General features: G+C 36.2%; 1 protein-coding gene across 1 annotated transcript; it reads left to right on the forward strand.

Annotated features, from left to right (window-relative positions):
- Positions 1-574: 574 nt before the first annotated feature.
- On the forward strand, positions 575-20,214 carry LOC136808854 (neuroendocrine convertase 1-like). The gene is made up of 8 exons (XM_067065414.1): positions 575-794; positions 5,394-5,502; positions 13,151-13,305; positions 14,144-14,384; positions 17,141-17,381; positions 18,131-18,369; positions 18,541-18,849; positions 19,514-20,214. The coding sequence occupies exons 3-8, from the start codon at positions 13,162-13,164 to the stop codon at positions 19,843-19,845; spliced, it is 1,506 nt and encodes a 501-aa protein (XP_066921515.1). The 5' UTR covers positions 575-794; positions 5,394-5,502; positions 13,151-13,161; the 3' UTR covers positions 19,846-20,214.
- Positions 20,215-20,219: the final 5 nt, after the last annotated feature.

Consider the following 20,219-nt stretch of genomic DNA (forward strand, 5'->3'; position numbering starts at 1 on the left):
TACAAATTATAAAGATAATGGAATCAAGTACTGCCACGATATAAAAGAACGTTCGGTCAGCTCCACAATCGCTTCATGGTCCTAGATCTTTTGTTACAATTTTGTCCTAGGTGTGGGGGACACTCGAGGTAAATAACCTACCATACGTGCGGCTTTTAAGGGTATATTTTCCATGCTTCCCAAAGTGAAACCAGCAAAGTTGAAAGAAAGGGCACTCTAAGGGTGTAAAATTTCGAAAATCTGACCATATTTTGCCTGAAAATGGTCAAAAATTCTCAAGAAATACACCGTAAGGGTCGATTTTTCGCTTAAATTTGCTCAAATTTTGTAAAATTTTCTCTGCACTGTAGGGTCCGATTTCTAATCTAAAATCTATTTTTGGTATAATTATTTGTAAAAATATATATTTTGTAAATAGGCGAATATTTTTCATTTATATTTTTGAATTTATGAATAATTTCTCTGGTCACATTGGAATTCTACATTCTTGAAATATTTGCTGTCGAAAGATACGAGTTTAAAATTCTGAAGATTCCCTTCGACTTTTAATGCACAATTAAAGTCTTATTTTTATAGCAAAAGATAGCAAAAAAAAAGAAGAACAAAAACAGCAAAATCAAAAAACTGAAAAAAATGGAAGCGAAAAGTTACAGATTCGAGCTTGTTGGACAAGATGTCAGTGAATTTCGCTGTAACATTTGCGAATTGTTTTTACGAGAAGCAACCGAACTACCATGCTCACATATGTTTTGTCAAGCCTATCTGTGGGAATGGTACATTGGACTAAAATCGAAGTAAGAGCTTTAACGTTATAGTACTCTGGTACACGCTTCTTTTTTTATAAGAATGGTGTTTTTTTCATTTTATCATGGATATTCTTTACTTATTGGCGAAAATCATCCTAAAAAATATTCTTACGGCATGGACCTTTTCATAAATTACGTCACGAACATCACTTGCCTCGTTTTGAAATTATTGCCAAGGTGATTAACTCCCAGGGGATTTTATTTAAACTACTTTCTTTTCATAAAAAAATCATTTAATGTCTCAAGGGCCATAATCACCATAGTAATTGTTTGAAAACGAGGCAAGTGATGTTCGTGACGTAATTTATGAAAAGGTCTATTCTTTTAGGTTAAGATCGAAATTTAACTAAGATTTAACATGTAATACTCGCCTGAAGCATAGAATTATGGCGCGCGGAAGCGCCAATAAATACTATCTTGTTTAAAACGATAATATTTTTTTTTAAACATATTGTCTTCGTTTAAAAACATACTGTCTTTTTAAAAACAATACTATCTTCGTTTAAAAACATACTATCTTCTTAAAACAATACTATCTTCGTTTAAAAACATACTATCTTTTTAAAACAATACTATCTTCGTTTAAAAACATACTATCTTTTAAAAGAATACTTTGTTTTTTAAAAACATACCATCTTCGTTTAAAAACATACTATTTCATCTAAAAAGAAACTGACGGTTTGAAAAGCCGAGTTAACAGTTTAACGAGTGAAAATATATATTTTTTAAATGTCGAGTAAGGTTTTATCTCTTTTACCCAAATTATAGGGGCTACGCTGGAGAGTGGGTACCTTGGGGTAGAGTGACACACATTGAACGCAATATCAGCGTTTCAAATAAACATGGCGTTAAGGAGGAGGGGAAGGCCAACCGAAATCATTAACGAGAAACAAGTTGCTGGTTTAAAAAGGACTGGACTCAACGACCCTTAGCGGGACAAATTTGACCAAGTTTGACCAAATTTCGATCTTTCAGGGATCTTTCCTATTATTCCAACCCTTAGTGGGACTGAAATTTGACGCTGAGAGAACGTGGTGATCGACCACATGTTATCGTAATGCGCATGCGCACCGTTGGAAATTGGATAAGCAAGGCAAGAAAGATTTATAACTCGGAATTTTTTATAATCAGCCAAATTAGTTGATCTATAACTCGACAACCTTTAAACGAAGATAGTATGTTTTTAAAAAAGATAGTATTGTTTTAAAAAGATAGTATATTTTTAAAAAGATATATGTTTTGTTTTAAAAAGATAGTATGTTTTTAAACGAAGATAGTAATGTTTTAAAAATACAGTATCGTTTTAAACAAGATAGCATTTATTGGCGCTTCCGCGCGCCATATAGAACGGTGTTCTTAGGCTCAGTTGCTAAATTCCATGATGGTGATATTCTTACCATATTTGGTCAATTTCATCATAAACATTCTTATAAAGTATATTCTTATAAAAAAAGCGTGTAGCTTCCACAGTAGACCTCTTTATGTATTATACCTTAAAGGGACTCCTTGGTCATTGGAGTTTTTCCGAGCATGATATTGTATTGATCCAAAAACCCCAAAAATGTAATGAAAAAGTGTAAAACTTGCAACTGACTCTTGTGCTGTGGTTTACTTTTCTCCTTGCAGCCCTTTGCTTCAGACTGTCATGGCGGAGACCACAATGTTGTCTACAGAGCCAGTTTGCCGACTTTCTGTTTTTTTTCTCCATAAAATCAACTTGATTTGCCTGTCTAATTTGAACATTATCAATTTTGTAGAGAAAGGCGGCCGTTGGAGATGTTATATTGGGGTATAAGTGACTTACTTTGAGCAACAACCCAGGAGTCCCTTTAAGGAAAGAAATTTTGGCGTAAAGAAATTTAAATTTAAAGTTCATTCGGCAAAATAAGCTCTCGCCAAATTCAATTTTCTTTCAATTAAGTCTCTATTTCTCCTAAAAACCCTTTTTTCCTTCTTTTTTCAGCTAAAACATTAAACAAAAATGGGTCGTTCGCCAAAATTTCTTTTGATTGAACTGATTGAGAAAGAAATTAGAAAGTAAGATTCGATAAATTTTCAAAATCTAAAAAATGGAAACCCCCTATCGAGGGCTTAAAATGAGAGTTTTTATCTTAAGCAATTTCTCCTTAAAATTTGAAAAGCTCAATTATTTACCACTCTAAATTAACCAAAATATTTTTTTATTCAATGAGTTTTCAAGCAAAGCCCATATTAAAACTGAACTGAGAGTTGACTTAGGGTTTAAAATGCTTGTAAATAAAAATAATTTTTGATACATCGCAGGGGAAAAGTCCGGAAAGAATCCGGAGAACCGATAATTTGAATTTTCTAAATCTCCGGTTTAAAGGGCATTCTTGAAGCTGGATGGCCTTTCTTAATGTCCTGCTGGGCTAGGATGGGTGTGAGTCCTCGTCCCACACTCGCACGACCCCCGGTACCCATTGAGCCATTTTTTTAAGAAACATTATTAGGCTTTGGGGACTTTAAAACACTCGATTTCTTAGGAAAGTGGACAAAAATACTGACAAAATGGTGAAAATAAGAACATATTAAGAACATTTCTAGGCTTGAAACTCAAAAATTAAAGAGGCTTTATTTATCTAAGGCTTCAAAAATTTTGAATGTTGTTATATAAAAAACGTGTATTTTCTAAAGATATTTCTTTGGGACTTTGAACAAGTAAATCGAGCTTCAAATACCACGAGGGAACGGAGTTACGAATCTTGGCATACGTTCTCGGTGACGGCATTAATGAGTTTATGTATGCAAAATAAATCGAATGAGATGGTATAAAGCAAAGTTGACATGTCGCCAAAATTGCCGTCAACTTTGCTCGACGACGGTAAAAAGAACAAAATACAGCCGTCTGTTTAGGTGAGCAAATAGACAATATAGAGCCGTACATTAACTATCGACTTTGTTTTGCGTCGACTTCACTTACCGTCGACTTCACTTACCGTCGCCCTCAATATCCTCCGATACGTAAACTCGCTATTTGCTTTTGTGCAAAGGTATATCGAAATTTGGAAAAAAGGAATTTATTTCGGTAGTGAAGATCACTCGAAGCTTCCTCCTCCTTAAAGATTTTTTATTTCGCTCAAATTCACAATCGTCATAGCTAAACAAACATTATTTCTTTTTTTGACGTAAATTTGTGAGCGAATATTTGTTCAGGGATTGACACATCAAAACTTGAGGCATTTAAAAAAGTAATCCATGGATTTACTTCTTACCAGTTTCTCAACTTAAACTCTTTACTTTGTAACGAAAACAAGTAGCAGGATATTCTCAGTACTCTAATTTCCTTTAGGCGTATAAAATTTCGCGCGCAGAAACTTTCGAGATTTTCGCGAAAGTTAAAGTCTTTGAAAATTTTTATCGCGAAAGTTTATGAAAAAACTCTTAAAAATTTGAAAATCTATAAAACTTTAAAATCGTAATAAATATGAAATTTTCAGCATATTATCCCTTTTAACGCCTTTATAAAAATTAATGAACAACCCTTTTTATCAAATTCAAGGCGTATTTGTCCTTTTTTAATCAACTCAATTTTCGTTAAAAATTCTCATTTTATCCAACGATTTTTCGACCTTGCGAAAGTTTCTGCACGCCTAAAGTAGGTGAAGTAATGAGGTAGGAATTCGACTAAAGAAGAAATAATTTTCATTCTAATTTCCATTATTTAGCTCAACGTAAACCTGTGTAATCAGGGATCTTTAACATACATTCATCTATCGGCCATATCTCTGTTTCTGTTACTTTGCTTGGTATCTTTGAAGCCTGAAACCAGCTTTTTTCACAGCCGCCATTTTTTTGCTTGAGTTATGGTCAGCTTTTAATTCGGCCAATGAGAGAAGAATGTGTTTACTGCAGCCACACATTTTTTATATAAGAGCATACAAAACATTTGGAGTCTTCGGTTTTTCTTAACTTTTTGAATTTTAGGCCCAAAAATGACTTTTTCTTAATATTGTGGCCATCGAAGCCTTTAGCTCTTGATTTAATATGTAGCGTAAGAAAGTGTTAAATTAATTTTGAAATGCGAAGCAATCTGGACTTGGAAAGGCTAAAGATTCAGTCCTAGTACATAGTGTCCTCCCCCCCTCTCCCTGGATTCAGGGGGGGATGGGTTTTGAGGTCAAAAGGACGTATAGGGGGGAAAGAATTTTTTTTGAAGCCAGGGGGGGGGACGAGGGGGGATTTTCATTCTAGGCATGGGGGGGAACTCACCAAAATTAATTCAAAATTGAAAAAAATCTGGTTTTATGAGATGATATAGCATAATGCTTAGTTTTATTAATATTATGGTTTAAAAACAACCATCCTTTCCATATATTCTTGAATTAGAACTACCTTAGGGAAAACAATAAGCGTTAAGTTCATCAAATTACAGCTTTTTAATTTTATGCTTGAGGGGGGGGGACAGAAAAATTTTTGGAGGCAGGGTGGGGAAAAATGAGGGGGGGAATGGAAAATTTTCATTCTAGGCATGGGGGGGAAGAGACCCTGAAGGACACTATGCGCTAGCCTTTATTATTATCTCCATTGTTATTAGCAAGCAAACTGATATTTTGCTTTTTGTTTCAGGTGAAAACCCGCATTCTCGTCTTGAAATACAATGCAATACGTCTAGAAGCTGTTGCAGAGATGAGCGATTGAGTGGAAAGAAAACGTTTGGAAAGCTTCGGATTTTAAGGTTAATTTTTTTACCATCATTATGCTGTTTAGATTTCAATAATCTATTGATGTTTACCATTGGTTGTTTGCACAGCAACATATTAACGCATAATGCGGTGAAAGCTTGTTTAGCTTCATGACAGTTCTATGAAAAGCCGAGGGAAAATTTGACGCCAATTTTCAACAAAACTATCATATGCTCTGCGTAAACAACTCCACGCATGGTCTATCTGCTATTTCCTTCCTTGTAGTTATTGTGATAAGCAAGGTCAAATTCAAAAATTTTCACTGCTATTCATAGCCTGGGAATCCAAGCTCATAATCTTAGAAAAAACAAAAAATACCTCACCTCACATAAAGTTCTAAGAGTATAGAGCTTGGTGCAGGTAGATACAGAATGTTATAAACAGTCTGTGTGTGAACCCTTGTTGACAGACTTTCTGAACTTTGGAAACCCAAATGCAGGGTCAGCTTTTTCAATAAATTATGCGTGCGCATCGAAATTATCAAAATACGCGCGAAAGTACTGCTAAGTAATACGCACAAAATCTGGCCAATCGGACTGAACCTGCAATGCAGGGAAAAATCTCCCTGCAGGCGAGTTACTTGCGCCAAGCGTTAAACAAGCAGCAAAAATATCATAAAGAAGACTGTGAACAAAGTTTAACCCTTGGATTCCCAGGCTACGTCAAACGTTCAAAATGCTGTATTAGCATATTTCGAAAGCTTCGTGTTTTGAGTACATGATTTTTTTCCACGTCAGTGAAGTAATCAACTTTTATGATTGAGAGCTCTTTTGCGAATTGACATTATAAGTTTTACAAAGGCAACAACTATAGAAAACGTTTCTTGAATTCCCATGTCACTTCAATGATGACCAAAAATCAATTTTTTCATCGTCTTTCTTGGAGGGAAATCTGCACAAATTTGTACACCTTTCCAGTTTAAATTGAATAAAAGGAAGCATGTAACAGATGCACGAACCACCCGTTGAAACTTCCCTAGGAAATTTGCAGGGCTCTCTACCTTAAAACCTTTCAGCTCCTATGAATTAGCCTCCTCTATAGGATTCGGTTCTGCTAAAAGATTAAAATAAAGCTCAACATTTGTATGGACAGACAAGTTCGTGGGTTTCTGACATGATCCATAAAATTGTCAATTTTGAGCAAAAAACACGCTCACAACTACAAACTTCCTTTTCATGTTGTTTATTATAAAAACTTCACTTTGACAAATGAGGCTTAAGATTTCCCCATCATACTGGCGACTCCATTTGTAAGAGGATATTTAATAGGAAAGCTTTATATTCTGACTTTTTTGCTTCTCTCAACAAAACACAACACAATGATAACACACGACGTTCAACACGACTTGAAGCAGGGAGGAAGTTTTGGTGGTCATTGTAGTCTTGTAAAAATTAGCGTTTTTCGAAATAGATTACTGATTTGATTGGTTTTGCGTGGAAGTTTCGCACAGCTCTGCTCAGATTTGTACAGGCTCTGCTCAAATATCGTTTCCTTTATCAATTGAGTGTACTCATTATTTAAAAGTGTAGTCAATCGAATCATTCGTTCGATTGCCGATCAATCGAGGATCGGTAATCTATTGAAGCGATTGAATAACAATTTATCTTTAAAGTAAAGAAAGTATCATTCGAAATCGATATGACATCAACCGAGATCCATCGAATGTCAATAGAAGTTGACCAATAAACATTTTTTATCTTCGGTAACTTTTTGCTCGCAAAATCGTTTGATTCGTTTTTGGTGTGGTAATGATTGCTTGTAAATCTTCAAGTGTGAACATTTTGTAATATCAGAACTTTTGTCGAATTATTATTACTGTCATTTTCGAGATTTGGAGGAAGAATCTATACGCATCTTTTCGGCTCTTGTTCCATGTTTTTAATTTCATGAGAGTGGTAAGTCATTGTGAAACTCCTCCTATTGCCATTCCCTACCACTTACATTTAAATTGACGTCATTTTCTTTTGGATTATCACACCATTAGTGATTTTGAAATCAACATTGTGTCTCTACAACCTCTTCTAATCTCGCTCCTCCCTCCAACCAATGTTTTCTTTGGTACCCAGCCAATTTTTTTCAAAAATCCTCCACACATAGAAAGAGGAGTTGATTGGTTTCAATTGTGATACTTCAATGTTAAAGGATTTTTCTTTCGTTAAAAAAGATGTCTCCCTTTTTCATCGTTGAGGTGACGTTAAAGACTTCTGCATTTTCTCCGCACCGTCATTGGAGCAAGTCATCATCGAGCTCGTCGCCATGGTGCTTGTGACATCATAAACTAACAGATTTTAAGTCCGCCTTTGTACTGGTCACACATACAATATTGCGGATGTTGTAAATCTATTTCTGAATCATTTTCGTTGACGAAGTGTTTATTTTACACTTTGTCAACAACAAATCCCTCGCCTTCTTTTTTCGCCGCAAAATTACAAAATATACACGTCTTTCTTTTCAAAAAGCATCCTTTTTCGTCAAAACAACATGACTTTGCAAGGGATTAAGATGGATTATGGCGATAAGTTGGGACTGCCTTAAGAAGAATGGTGTGGGTTTGTTGTAGGGTCAATGAACGATAAACTCAGCGTAGAATTTTATGTTCAATGTCCATTGGAGAGGAAAAAAGTTTGGTCCATCTGAGCTTTACTGATCAATGGAATTGATCGCAATAGAGTTTTGACTAGACATAACAGTATTGAGTAAAGTAGTCGTTACTGGCTAGGTCCAATAAAACAGGAAAGCCTTCCTTGTCTGAAAAATTGACGCAAAAAAGTGAAGTGTGTCTGAAATAAGAATTGAACAGTTATATGCCTCGGGATTTTGGTCTCTTCCATGGTCTGAAAACTTGTAATAAAATGTCTCTAAGTTGTCAACGGTGAAAGAGAAAGACGATTCAGTACTGTTGCAGTTACAGCAGGTTTGTTCTTGAGGTTCGGTATGTTTTCTTAAAGGTTTTGTTTTTAAATAAGAGTGATATCGTTTGCGTATCAATTTTAATTCACAACCTTTTTCACATTGAATTGATACGGATGTGGAGCAAGATTGGTCAGAAAGAGGAAAAGAAAAAAAAATCTCTTGCTTATATAAGCAGAATATAACAATAGGCAGACACTGTCCTGATATGAAATATGTGTCTGATATGAAACGGGGATACAATAAAACCTTTAGGTAGGATGCCCTAATACTCGATATAAAAATTAATAAAAATTCTTGTCAAGCAGAAGGCCAAACAAAGTTCATTGGGAGAAAATCAGTGACAACATTTTTTCTTCCTTCTTGGAGGTTTTGTTTGCCAAAGGAAACGAAGGCAATATCCGAGGAAAACATATTTAAATGAAACACGTTTTGAGTGAAGGTAACAGGTCCGCTGGTGAGAATTAATATTACAATGTTCTTCTTTTTATAAAATCTTAGCTTTGATTTACAAGTCTTGTTTAAAGGAACAAACATTAGTAACGCAGTCTCCTTATCTTGAAATGTATTTAAACCAACTGTCTAAGCTTTTGATTTGGATATGTCAAAGAAATTCGTTGACTTTAAAGAGTTTTTTTTAGAACCATTACTGATGAGAAATTGTACTTTTACTTGTTCGAATTAATGTCACCCCAGTCTCAATATGCATGGTGGTGTTAAAATTGAAAGTCTCGTTGAGTATAATATACTTTGCTCTTTCAGGACGCTGACGAGTGCTCTTGTTTTTTTCGTAATTTAAATGTTCTTATATCGCTCATAAGTTCCTAAGCTCCTATTCGAAAAATTGACCTCCAGATTTTGAGCTAAATTGAGCGCCCTGTTCTTATAAAATGTGGTTTATCTATCCGCAGACACGTGTTTCGTCCTTCCTAGGACTTATCAATGCGGCTCGGGTAAGCGAGCATAGACTGCTGTTGTCACCATAGTGCTCAAAACACTAAGTGTCGAGCTTCGCATAAAAATTGTCTTATAAAAATGTAGCTCCTGTGAAAAGTGGCATAATTTAGTTGTCTCTCATTACTTTAGGTCGACCTTCCGCACTTGACTGATAAGAAGATTCCTTTGTATACGTCACCGAGCGAGAAAACGTTTTGGCTACGTAATCTCTACTTTCATTGATTGGCTGAGAAAATTGATGTGTTTTCTACTTGGGGTCACTTTTATTAATGTCACTCAAAACAAAGATAGTTCTGTATGTTATTTGGTTTTCAAGTCTGGTTGTTGAGATAAAACCTTTTGCACGTCATAACAAGATTGTTCGATACATTTTTTGAATTTTAGAGCGGTTAAAAGCTTTCAAGGCTCCAAAAGTAAGGAAAGATTTTTAATATGATTTGGTTGGACGTGGCTTCTGGATTATTGGCTTCATTGCTTGTTCGGCTCTGTATTGATATTGAAAGGCCATAGTTGGGTAACATGAATTCATTTAATCCCAGGTGAAATTTATAATTGGGGGAGTAAGAAAGGTGTCCGCGAGGAGCCCCCCCCTACTTTTTGCAGACAAATTTCTTTTTTTGTCACTTTTTAAAGATTTGAACTTAATAGTCACATTTTATCCAATTAAATAGCGTTTTAAGGCGTGTAGAAGGTGCGAAAATAAAAAAATGTTGGCCCCTCAATTTAACCGGCTTGGCGGTGTCCATGCAATTTGTACTACTACAAAACTTGCCGGCCTGCTTTAAATAGTTAGAGAAAATTCTCTCTGCTACAAAATGTATGTATGCGCCTAGAGTATAACGTTACTATAATGCGAGAATGACGTCATTTATGTGCGAAGGTTTACCTTATGGATTTGATTGGCTTAAACATGGTAACTTTTCATGTACTTATCTTCCTTGCACAACTTTAATACTAAATCAACATAACGTCACAACATTGGGTTTTGAATGAATTTCGCTTTTTTCTTCCATTCTATTTTCTTGTCGAGTCAATTCATTCATTTTTTTCGATATAAAAATCCTTGGAGTGGTTTTGACTTATAGCCTATTTGTGGTGAGTGCATGTTGGAACATAGTCTCGTTTTTGACCTTTTCATGCTTGCACTAGTTACCAGTACAGTTTAAGAGAAGACACAAGTAACATGGTACCCAGTCTTGTCCAGCTTACTTTGAACAGATAGGATTTACATGAGGATTTTCCTGGATTGTTTTCAGACCTTCTTTTACTTTTACTTTTACATCAAAATAATACTTTGAAGCTGACAGGTGTAACAAACTGGTTATTTTCTCAGATTTATTGACTTTATTTTGGTATTTTAGCCATAATTTACAGTAAATTACAAGTCTGCTATGATTAGGGATCTTATTTTTGACGCTTTCTTTTGCTTCTTTGGAATGTAGGCCATTTTTCATGTTCTTTTAGCGTCCGGTAGTCAGACACTGTCCCTCCTGAAATCATTAAAAATTTTGGTAATAACAGCCTTTTTAGTAGAAAAACACAAGAAAAAGTGCCCTTTTTGGGCATCAACGGACTGCCTTTCTAAAATATGGCCTGGAATGTTAATGTTATATTTAGTTGGAGGTTTTTACTTCGAATGGAAGTGTTAGTTAGAAAAAAACGGATTTACAATTTGAGCTTATCTCACCAGGGGCCAATTGACCTTTTCTATTGAAGGAGAAAAAATGGACTTGTAAATGTAAACACATTCTTAATAATCATGTAAAGTAATCAACAACAGTGTTTTGGCTTTGCTTTTAAAATCTGTAGATTGTACATCTTGTTCGGGGAGGTTTTTTAGGAGAAATGTTCCGCCTCAAATCTGCCTTCTGCTGTTTTATTTTGGCTGGACTAAAGAATGAAGATGATTGTGGATTTTTATGCAAGCCTATCCTTTTTTTAGCCGCCTGAAAGGTGTTTATTCATCCGATGTTGCACCCTACTTTCAAACTGGCGTTCTTAATTGACTGGTTTTAAATCCTACCCAAATTGCAAGCCCAACACGCACATTCCCGTTGATGTTTTTGACGCTGTTTTATGTTCAACGACACTGTGTTAAACTTCTTTTTAACTGTAAAGGCTATATAGCACTATTTTTATCACTCTATTGGTCTTTAACTTTTTATAATAGCTTTTAGATACATTGAAATGGCGTAAGGTCCTTGGAGGAGCAGTACTTAATTAACTTCAACATACCTCAATCTTCCTCTATGATTTCTGGAAGGGATTTGTATTTCTGGAAGGTATATTTGTAAAAACAGTTCAGGAAGGAATGGTGCTAGAAAAAGCCCTGTCCGTCAGGTACAAGTTAAGCTACACGCGGATACGTAGAAAAAATGATCACGTAGGTCCTTTGTGGTATCATCTTTGACTTCTTATATTCTAATTTATTCTTAAAAAATAGCTTCAAATCACGTGAAATTTTTTTTCGGATGTTCATTCTGACCGGGTTTACTACGTTTTGGGCATAGATTTCCGGCTTGGTAACTTGGGCATAGATTTTGACAAAATGATGTTTCACATTCTTTTACCCTACTTTATCAGCTCATTTAATGAAAACGTTTATAATGTATTGCCAGGTTAAAACCATTTTGAAAGTTCTTTTTCAGTGTTTTTGATTTCTTTGACCTTAACATCTGAGTAGAGAAAATCATGGAAAAAGTTCCCACGAATGTAGTTTGATAGATATTATGATATCACAAAATTGCAAAATGTAATTGTATCCATCATTTTTGCTTTCCTACATTGCAAAATTGTGAATACAGTTCTTTCATCTTTGCTTTACTTACCAACCAGAACTTAGCTCTTGTTCTGACATGAAACCCAAAATCCTCTCTAACGAAATTATTTTCCAAATTATCATGATACCTTAAAGTGTAAAATTTGGACAGGAAACGTGACAAAAATTTTAGTCTTTTACGCAAATAACTACACGCTTTTTTTTATAAGAATGGTGTAAATCTATTTCATCATGGATATTCTTAACTTTTTTGGGGGAAAATCATCAGCATTCTTAGGTTACGATCCTAATTCAGACTAGATTTAACATTTTAGTACATACGTCTCAAGCATAAAATGACATTTTTGTGAAAGGAGTGAGCCTTACTTGGGGATAATTGGCAATTTATTATTGAAAATGCTCTAAAAATTACATTCTTAGCTTGAGTAGCCAAATTCCATGATGGTGATATTCTTAACATTATTCTTAATTTTTTGGCCATTTTCATCATCATTCTTATAAAGTGTATTCTTATAAAAAAAAGCGTGTATTGACAAAAACTCCCTGTACCCCAGCTGGCACAAAACGTTGTTCCAACGTTCATCTAACGTTATATGGACGTTGTACAAAGACAAAGTACCAAGGTGAACGTTTGAAAAGTCTGAAATACATGGAATTCCATTTAAGGTTAAGATATAGAGACACACCCACAAAATGTTATGTTCAACAGTTTTCCACCATTGTTTTTTTATTGGAATATTTCATGTTTGTTTATATTCATTTGGAAATTTTATCCTAAGCTTTATAACTCTGCAGGCTCCAACGATAGTTTATGCTCTATGAGAAAAGCAAAAAAAAAGGATATGCTAACTTCTTTTCGTATAAAATGAAAACTTCACTCCACTCCAAACTCGAAGTATTAGATAGTTGATTCTCCAATTATCTCCTGTGATAATTACACTATTTATCAGAATAACATCGAAATCTTAGTAAGAATAATGGCATCTATTTTTCAGTATAATTGAAAATGAGGACAATTTGGACATTCAGCTTTATCTTGACTAGCCTGTACATAACAATATTTGCAACATTGCATCACCATGGTACTGGCAAATATACAAATACATGGGTTGTAGAGGTTATCGATGACCACCCGGATACTGTCAGAAAGGTTAGTATACCTCAGATTTCATACCCCTGTCCCGGGGGGGGGGGGGTAGGGTACTAGGGTTGCGAGCTGACGGGGGGGTGCCGCCCGACTTTCGAGCTTTGGACCCTTACCGGGACTAAAAAATTTGACCAGTTTTGACCAAATTTCGATCTTTCAAACTAGGCTGTTTTAAGATTGTTTAGCAGTTTGAGTCTCCTGGCTCAGCTTCTGTTTTTAAATAATTGATAATTTTTGGCGCTTCTGAGACAATAATATTGTTAAGAAATACACGTTATTTTTAATTAGAACACCTAAAATTTGGCTGAGCCTGGATGTGCTTATTTTTTTAGCAATTTTATAGCCTAAAATGTTCTTAAATGCGTTCTTAATTTTTCGAACTACTCTACTAAATTGACAATATCATGCAAAATAAAGACACTTAAAATTGGTAAAATTTGGACAATATTTGACTCTCGATTTTAGAAAATCCATTACTAAGTTCGGTTAAAACTGCTTGAAAAAAGGAAAAAATTGTATTTCTTGTAATATTTTTCCTAACTGAGCCCCTGAGGCTGGGCATGTTCTTACGATGTTCTTGATTTTTGACGAATTTCAGCCTCAATGTTCTTACAAACTGGGTTCTTATAAAAAGAACGTGTAGTTGGTTTATTTGTTACAATTCCCACAAAGCTTTATAAGTGAAAATCCGGTGTTAAAAATGTAGGCGAAAAGAAACTTAAGGGTTTTCGCTATCCGTGCTAACGGTCGTTGAGCATACATTTTAGGTATCGTACAAAAGCACTTCAACTTTACTTTTTTGAGAACAACTAGAAATGACCATTTTCAATGAATTTACTAGGTAACAGAAGAATTAGATTTACATTACCATGGACCAGTTGGGAGTCTCAAGAACATCCACGTGGTCCAACACAAAACATTGGAGAGTGGTTTGAATAGAACTTCAGACGAGCATCACAAGAAAATCGTTGTTCACGATAAGGTTTTGTACGCACGTCAAGAACAAATTCTAAACAGGAAGAAAAGAGGTTATATAAGATCTGACCCTGATTATAAAAAACAATGGTTCTTGAAAAATACAGGTTAGTGCGCCTCTGAAAGAAGAAACATTCAACCTTAGGGAGCGGTCATAAAGTATCTACTAGAGGGGGGTGGAGGATATTTTGAAAAATCCAAAAAATAAGGCCCAATATTTTTTCGCACCCCCCCCCCCTACTAAGAAAATTTTTATGCGAAAAAGAATTCATCCAGATGCGGTACAAAGAGTATTATTTGTTTGTATGACAGTTTTTTATGTCAAAATAAGGTAAGGGAGATAGTTTAGCCCTGTTAAATTAAAGTATAACAGGGTTAAGACAAGAATCATCAAGTGGTTTTCTCTGAGCTTCTGTAAAATTTGGAAAAAAATACGGCTTATTTTCCCCAGTAGCGACCTGGCTTAATTTTCGGGGGTGCAAACTTTGAAATTGGCGCCCCTGGTATTTTTTGTCCTTACTTGCGCCCTCCATTATTAAGTGAAAATATTAAACTGTAAGAGCAGTATGGTTGAAAGTAACGCCCGGAATCTTTGAGTCAAGAAACTTGGAATTTGCTTTTTGTAATTTGAATATAAGGTGTTTTGACATTAGCAGATGCTAAGGAGGCGCAACCATGGTTTGCGCCGACGGGCGAAAATTTCAATATTTTTCACCACCATTTTAGCTAAAAAGACACTTTGTTTTGACAAATTTCTTTTAAGAATTACTTTTTCAAACCACTCTGATGAGCTGTGAGAGCCACTAATCTACTTCCCTCACTATGGAGCGGTATCCGTGTCAAAAACATCCAGTTTAGATAACGGTCGGAGGTTTGTAACTGATTGGGTCGGTTTGAAAGGTGATTGGGTCGGTTTGAAAGGTGATTGGGTCGGTTTACATAGTGATTGGGTCGGTTTAAAAGACGATCGGGTCGGTTTGAAAGGTGATTGGGTCGGTTTAAAAGGTGATCGGGTTGGTTTTAAAGGTGATCAGGTCGGTTTAACAAGTGATTGAGTGAGTTTAGTTTTCTACTCAGTTTTAAGATCAATCGGAAGGAGTGCCGGTTTAAGTCGCCGGTTTTTTTTGGATTTTCCCGGGAATCGGATTACTCAATCCTCTAAGTCTGGTCTGGAGAATGTCACATTTCACTTTTCTTTTAGAAATCTTTTCCAAAATTTCTCTTTTACTATTTTCCAGGCTGTACATCAAATCTACAGACCAGATTTACAAAAATCCGAAAAATCGTAATCCGATTGCCCGAAAATCCGGCACTGTAACCGGCGATTTTTTCGATTGATTTGTAAATTACGATTGACTTCTGAACCGACCCGATCATATCTTAAACTGACTAATTGACTTTAAAATTGACCTAGTCGACTTTTGAACTGGCCAACTTTTTCAAACTGACCCAATCGCGTCTTAAACTGACCCAATCGCGTCTTAAACTGACCCAATCGATCTTTAAACTGATCACCTTTTAAACCGACCCGATCACCTTTTAAACCGACCCAATCACCTTTCAAACCGACCCAATCACCTTTCAAACCGACCCGATTGTCTTTTAAACCGACCCGATCACTATGTAAACCGACCCAATCACCTTTCAAATCGACCCAATCAGTTACAAACCTCCGACCGTTATCTAAACTGGATGTTTTTGACACGGATACCGCTCCATACTCACCTAGCTCAATGTTACAAACCAAAAGGGCAAGGCGATGATGCCCAAATAATGGCAATATGAAATGTACATATATCCAATAAGATAAATTATTAGATGTCGGCCGTAAGGCCGAAAAATTTTTGAAATCTTCAAACGTAAAACTATGAAATTAGGCTTCCTACATTTTCTCTTGAGTTTCCCAAAAAATATTGGACCCCCCCTAAACCCTCAAAAATAATTTGGAACCCCCCCTAAACCCTCGAAAAAAATTTCGTACCCCCCCCCCCCTAGAATCCATCCACCCCCCCCCCCCCCTAGTAGATACTTATGACCACTCCCTTAGGCAAAAATAAAAAAGTGTAGTGTTTCCAGAATGCGGGTGAAGGAAAAAATCTCTGATGCGGCCGGCCGGAAAATTTTTTGTTGCTATTTTTAACGAACAAAGCTTGATTTACAAGCGGGAATATCTAACCAAAGCTTGAGCGGTCAACTTAATTGATGAACCCATAGTCTGCGGCCGAGTCAGAAAAATTATTATAAGGAATTTTTGCGGAGGCTTTTTACCCCCCCCCCCCCCCCCCCCCGGGGCATGGCATGGACCAGGGGTTTAGGTACCCCCTAAGAAAATAGGTACCCCCTAAGAAAATAGGTACCCCCTAAGAAAATAGGTACCCCCTGATTTTTAGGTACCCCCTGTGATTGGTACCCCCTGTGACTTGAGTATATGCCAAGAAATGAAAAAATTGTATATTTTTACAATTAAAAAGAATAATGATAGTTAGATAAAGGCAAGATAAAATATAGTTCCCAAGCCCCCAGACCTTACTGCATAAAAGTTAGATACCCCCAGAGATCAAAGGTACCCTCTGGAATTCAAAAGCCCCCCCCCTGCGGGCTGGGGGGGGGTCATGCCATGCCCCCATCATATGTTTTCAAGATTTCAGGCTTGAATGGTTTTAAAATGTTCTAAATATTGGGATCTTTTGCTTAAATTGAGCATTGTATTTATGTATTTTAATCTGAAGTTCGTATTGTTCTTAATTTGTTCTTATTTTTTGGTTAAAATTTAGCCTCGTTTTCCAAAAAATGGGTTTTATAAAAAAAGGGATATACTTTCACCTTGTAATGATCAAAGTTTTGTTGTGGTTTTTGATTTTAGGACAAACAAGACATTTATGTAATGGTGAATTGTACGATATTAATGTTGAACCGGTCTGGAGAGAAGGAATTACTGGTAGAGGCGTTGTGGTGGCCATCTTGGATGACGGTTTAGAATATACTCATCCTGATTTGAAACGAAATTTCAACAATGTTAGTAGCTTTAATTTCAATTCAAGACCGTATTCGAGGGACCCGATTCCAAGAGAAACACCAGATGATTTGAACAAACACGGCACAAGGTAATACCATGTTACGTCTGCGATATATTCGGCTTTTCCAGAAAAAAAATTTACCCCCACTGTTGAGGATATTGATTTTTCGAAGTATCAAACCCCCTGGATATCCTACTTTATTAGTGAAGACCCCCTGGATGTCCACTCTCAAAAATATGCTCAACCCCCCTGGATATCCTCTTTTATAAAGATGCTTACGCCTGGATATTGTACTTTTTACTTGAAAAGACACTTTACCCCCTGGATATCTGCTCCCTTGTAGATATTTAACCCCCCTGGATATTCACTTTTGAACAAAAATCATTAACCCCTGGTTATCCGACATCCTCAACAGGGGGGGGCACGGACTATTTCTGGAAAAGCCCATTTTTTTAAGCTATATTTAGCGAATTCGAACGGTTTTCTTTCTCTTCCCTATAAGTGATTTACCGTGTAAAACAGCCTAAACGAAAATCATTGTAAAGGAAGTTTATTTTAAAGGTTTTATTTTTACAAAAGTGTTCCCATTTCATATCAGCCACATATTTCGTATTAGGACGGCGTCTCCCTATTGTTATCTTGTGCTGAATAAACAAAAAATTGTTTTTCTTTTCCTCTTTCTGACCAATCTTGCTCCACATCCGTGTCAATTCAATGTGAAAAGGCTTGTAAATTAAAATTGATGAGTAAGCAAACGATATCACTTCAATTTAAAAACAAAACCTTTAACTGTGTAGGTTATTAGTTTTTCAGATAATTATCCATTCCCATTTTAGGTGTGCAGGCGAAGTGGCTGCAGAGAGAGATAATGGTGTATGTGGGCGTGGCGTGGCTTACAACGCCCAAGTTGCCGGTATCCGAATGTTGGACGGAGAGGTCAGTGATGCGATAGAGGCTGGCTCGTTGTCTTATAGACGTGACTTGATTGATATTTATAGCAGTTCGTGGGGCCCTGATGATGATGGATACACGGTGGACGGACCTGGAAGGTTGACAAGAAGAGCTCTTTCTGAAGGTACGTCTCTATTCATCTTTGATAGAAAAGAAGTTGATTCCTATTTTTGCATCCTCTTTTCTGAACTAAAATTCTTCAATGAACTTTACTTAAGTATATAGAGGTTTGCTGACAAATAGTTTGACTGAGTAGAAATCAGCTCTGTGACTTTTTGTGATTCTTTTGTTCAAGGTATTTCAAAGGGTCGAAATGGACTTGGATCCATCTTTGTGTGGGCCACAGGAAATGGCGGTGGCTTATTCGATTATTGTTCTTGCGATGGCTACATCAACTCACCTTATACCATTTCGATTGGCGCTGTCAACAATTGCGGGCATAAACCGTGGTATTCAGAGCCATGTCCGGGAACGCTGGCCGTGACTTTTAGCAGTGGTGAAACATCCCGTGAACGCCGTGATTTACAGATTGTGACGACAGATTTGCACAAAAAATGCACAGACTTGCATACTGGAACATCAGCAGCGGCTCCTCTGGCAGCCGGTTAGTATTTTACAATAAGTTTTTTATAAGAACAATCCTATAAGAAAAAAAAGGGACTGAAATTGAAAACAAATAAAGAACGACATGATGCAGATCCCACACTTCAGATATTCTTAAGAAAGTTTCGATTTGATAGTTGATGTTGCGTAAATGAACAACGTAAGGTTTAAGATTTCATACAGTTATAAATAGCCGTACCAGAGTGTATCTCACGTTTATCGTTTCGTAATACACTATGTGCGCATTGTCTGTTTGATAAAAGAATCCCCGTAGGGGAACCTGTGATGAAATATGATTTACAAATAGCAACACTTCTCCACCCGCACTCCATCGCGGTTTGAACAGTGTCAAATCAGAGAAAAAAAACAATGACAACAGACCCTCTACGACAATGAATTTTGAAATTAGGTGTAGATATCGGGTCTGTGTACAGACTAAAAGAGTCGATGCTGAGCCTAAATTTACTGGTTAAGAGAAGTGTGTTCCGGACCTTCCACTCTGTTGTTTACGGAAAACATTTACTAATAGGGGCAATCTTTAACGTTTTCTGATACGATTCCATCAGTTGTAAGGAGAACGGATAACGTTTCTTAAGCGAGGTAGTTTCATAAGATTTGCAGTAGTTTCGAAGTAGTTTCAAAATTCCTTTTTTTTTCTATTTTAGGAATATTTGCTTTAGTTTTGGAAGCCAATCCAAAGTTAACTTGGAGAGATTTACAACATTTGATTGTTCACACGTCAAGAAAAGTTCATCCTTCTGATTCAGGATGGAAAGAGAATGGTGCTGGTCTAATTGTTAATGAAAATTTCGGGTTTGGTTCTTTAGATGCAAAAGCTTTGGTAGATGCAGCCCGTGACCCTAACTGGAAACAGCAGACACACGGAAGGTTTACGAAACGCCAGTCAAATATGTGGGGTTACATCGCGTACCAAGATCACAAAGTGAAATTATCAGTAAAATTCCCTTCAGCCAAAGTACAAATGGTGTTTGTATAAATAAACTCGAACATGTTCACGCTATTGTATCGTTGAGATTATCAAAACAAGGTTACCGTGGCAACCGTGGAAAACATTCGATCAAGTTGATTTCACCTCAAGGAACAGAATCAAACCTTTTATTACAAAGACCAAGAGACTATTTTCATGGTAGAGGAAGACATTATGCTTTCCGTGAATGGGAATTTATGACTGTTTTCAATTGGGATGAGAACCCCGAAGGTATTTGGACTTTAAAGATGAAAGACCATACACCTTATTCTTACTCATCATGGGCAGAAAAAACTCATTTATCTTGGAAACTGAGACTTTCTGGAACATGTAAACAAATAAAATGGCCATATTGGAACTTTTTTGATAGCCATGGTCATAAA

The sequence above is a fragment of the Clytia hemisphaerica genome, unplaced genomic scaffold (assembly GCF_902728285.1).
Source record: "Clytia hemisphaerica strain Z4C2 unplaced genomic scaffold, Clytia hemisphaerica genome assembly, whole genome shotgun sequence".
In the NCBI taxonomy this organism is placed as follows: domain Eukaryota; kingdom Metazoa; phylum Cnidaria; class Hydrozoa; order Leptothecata; family Clytiidae; genus Clytia; species Clytia hemisphaerica.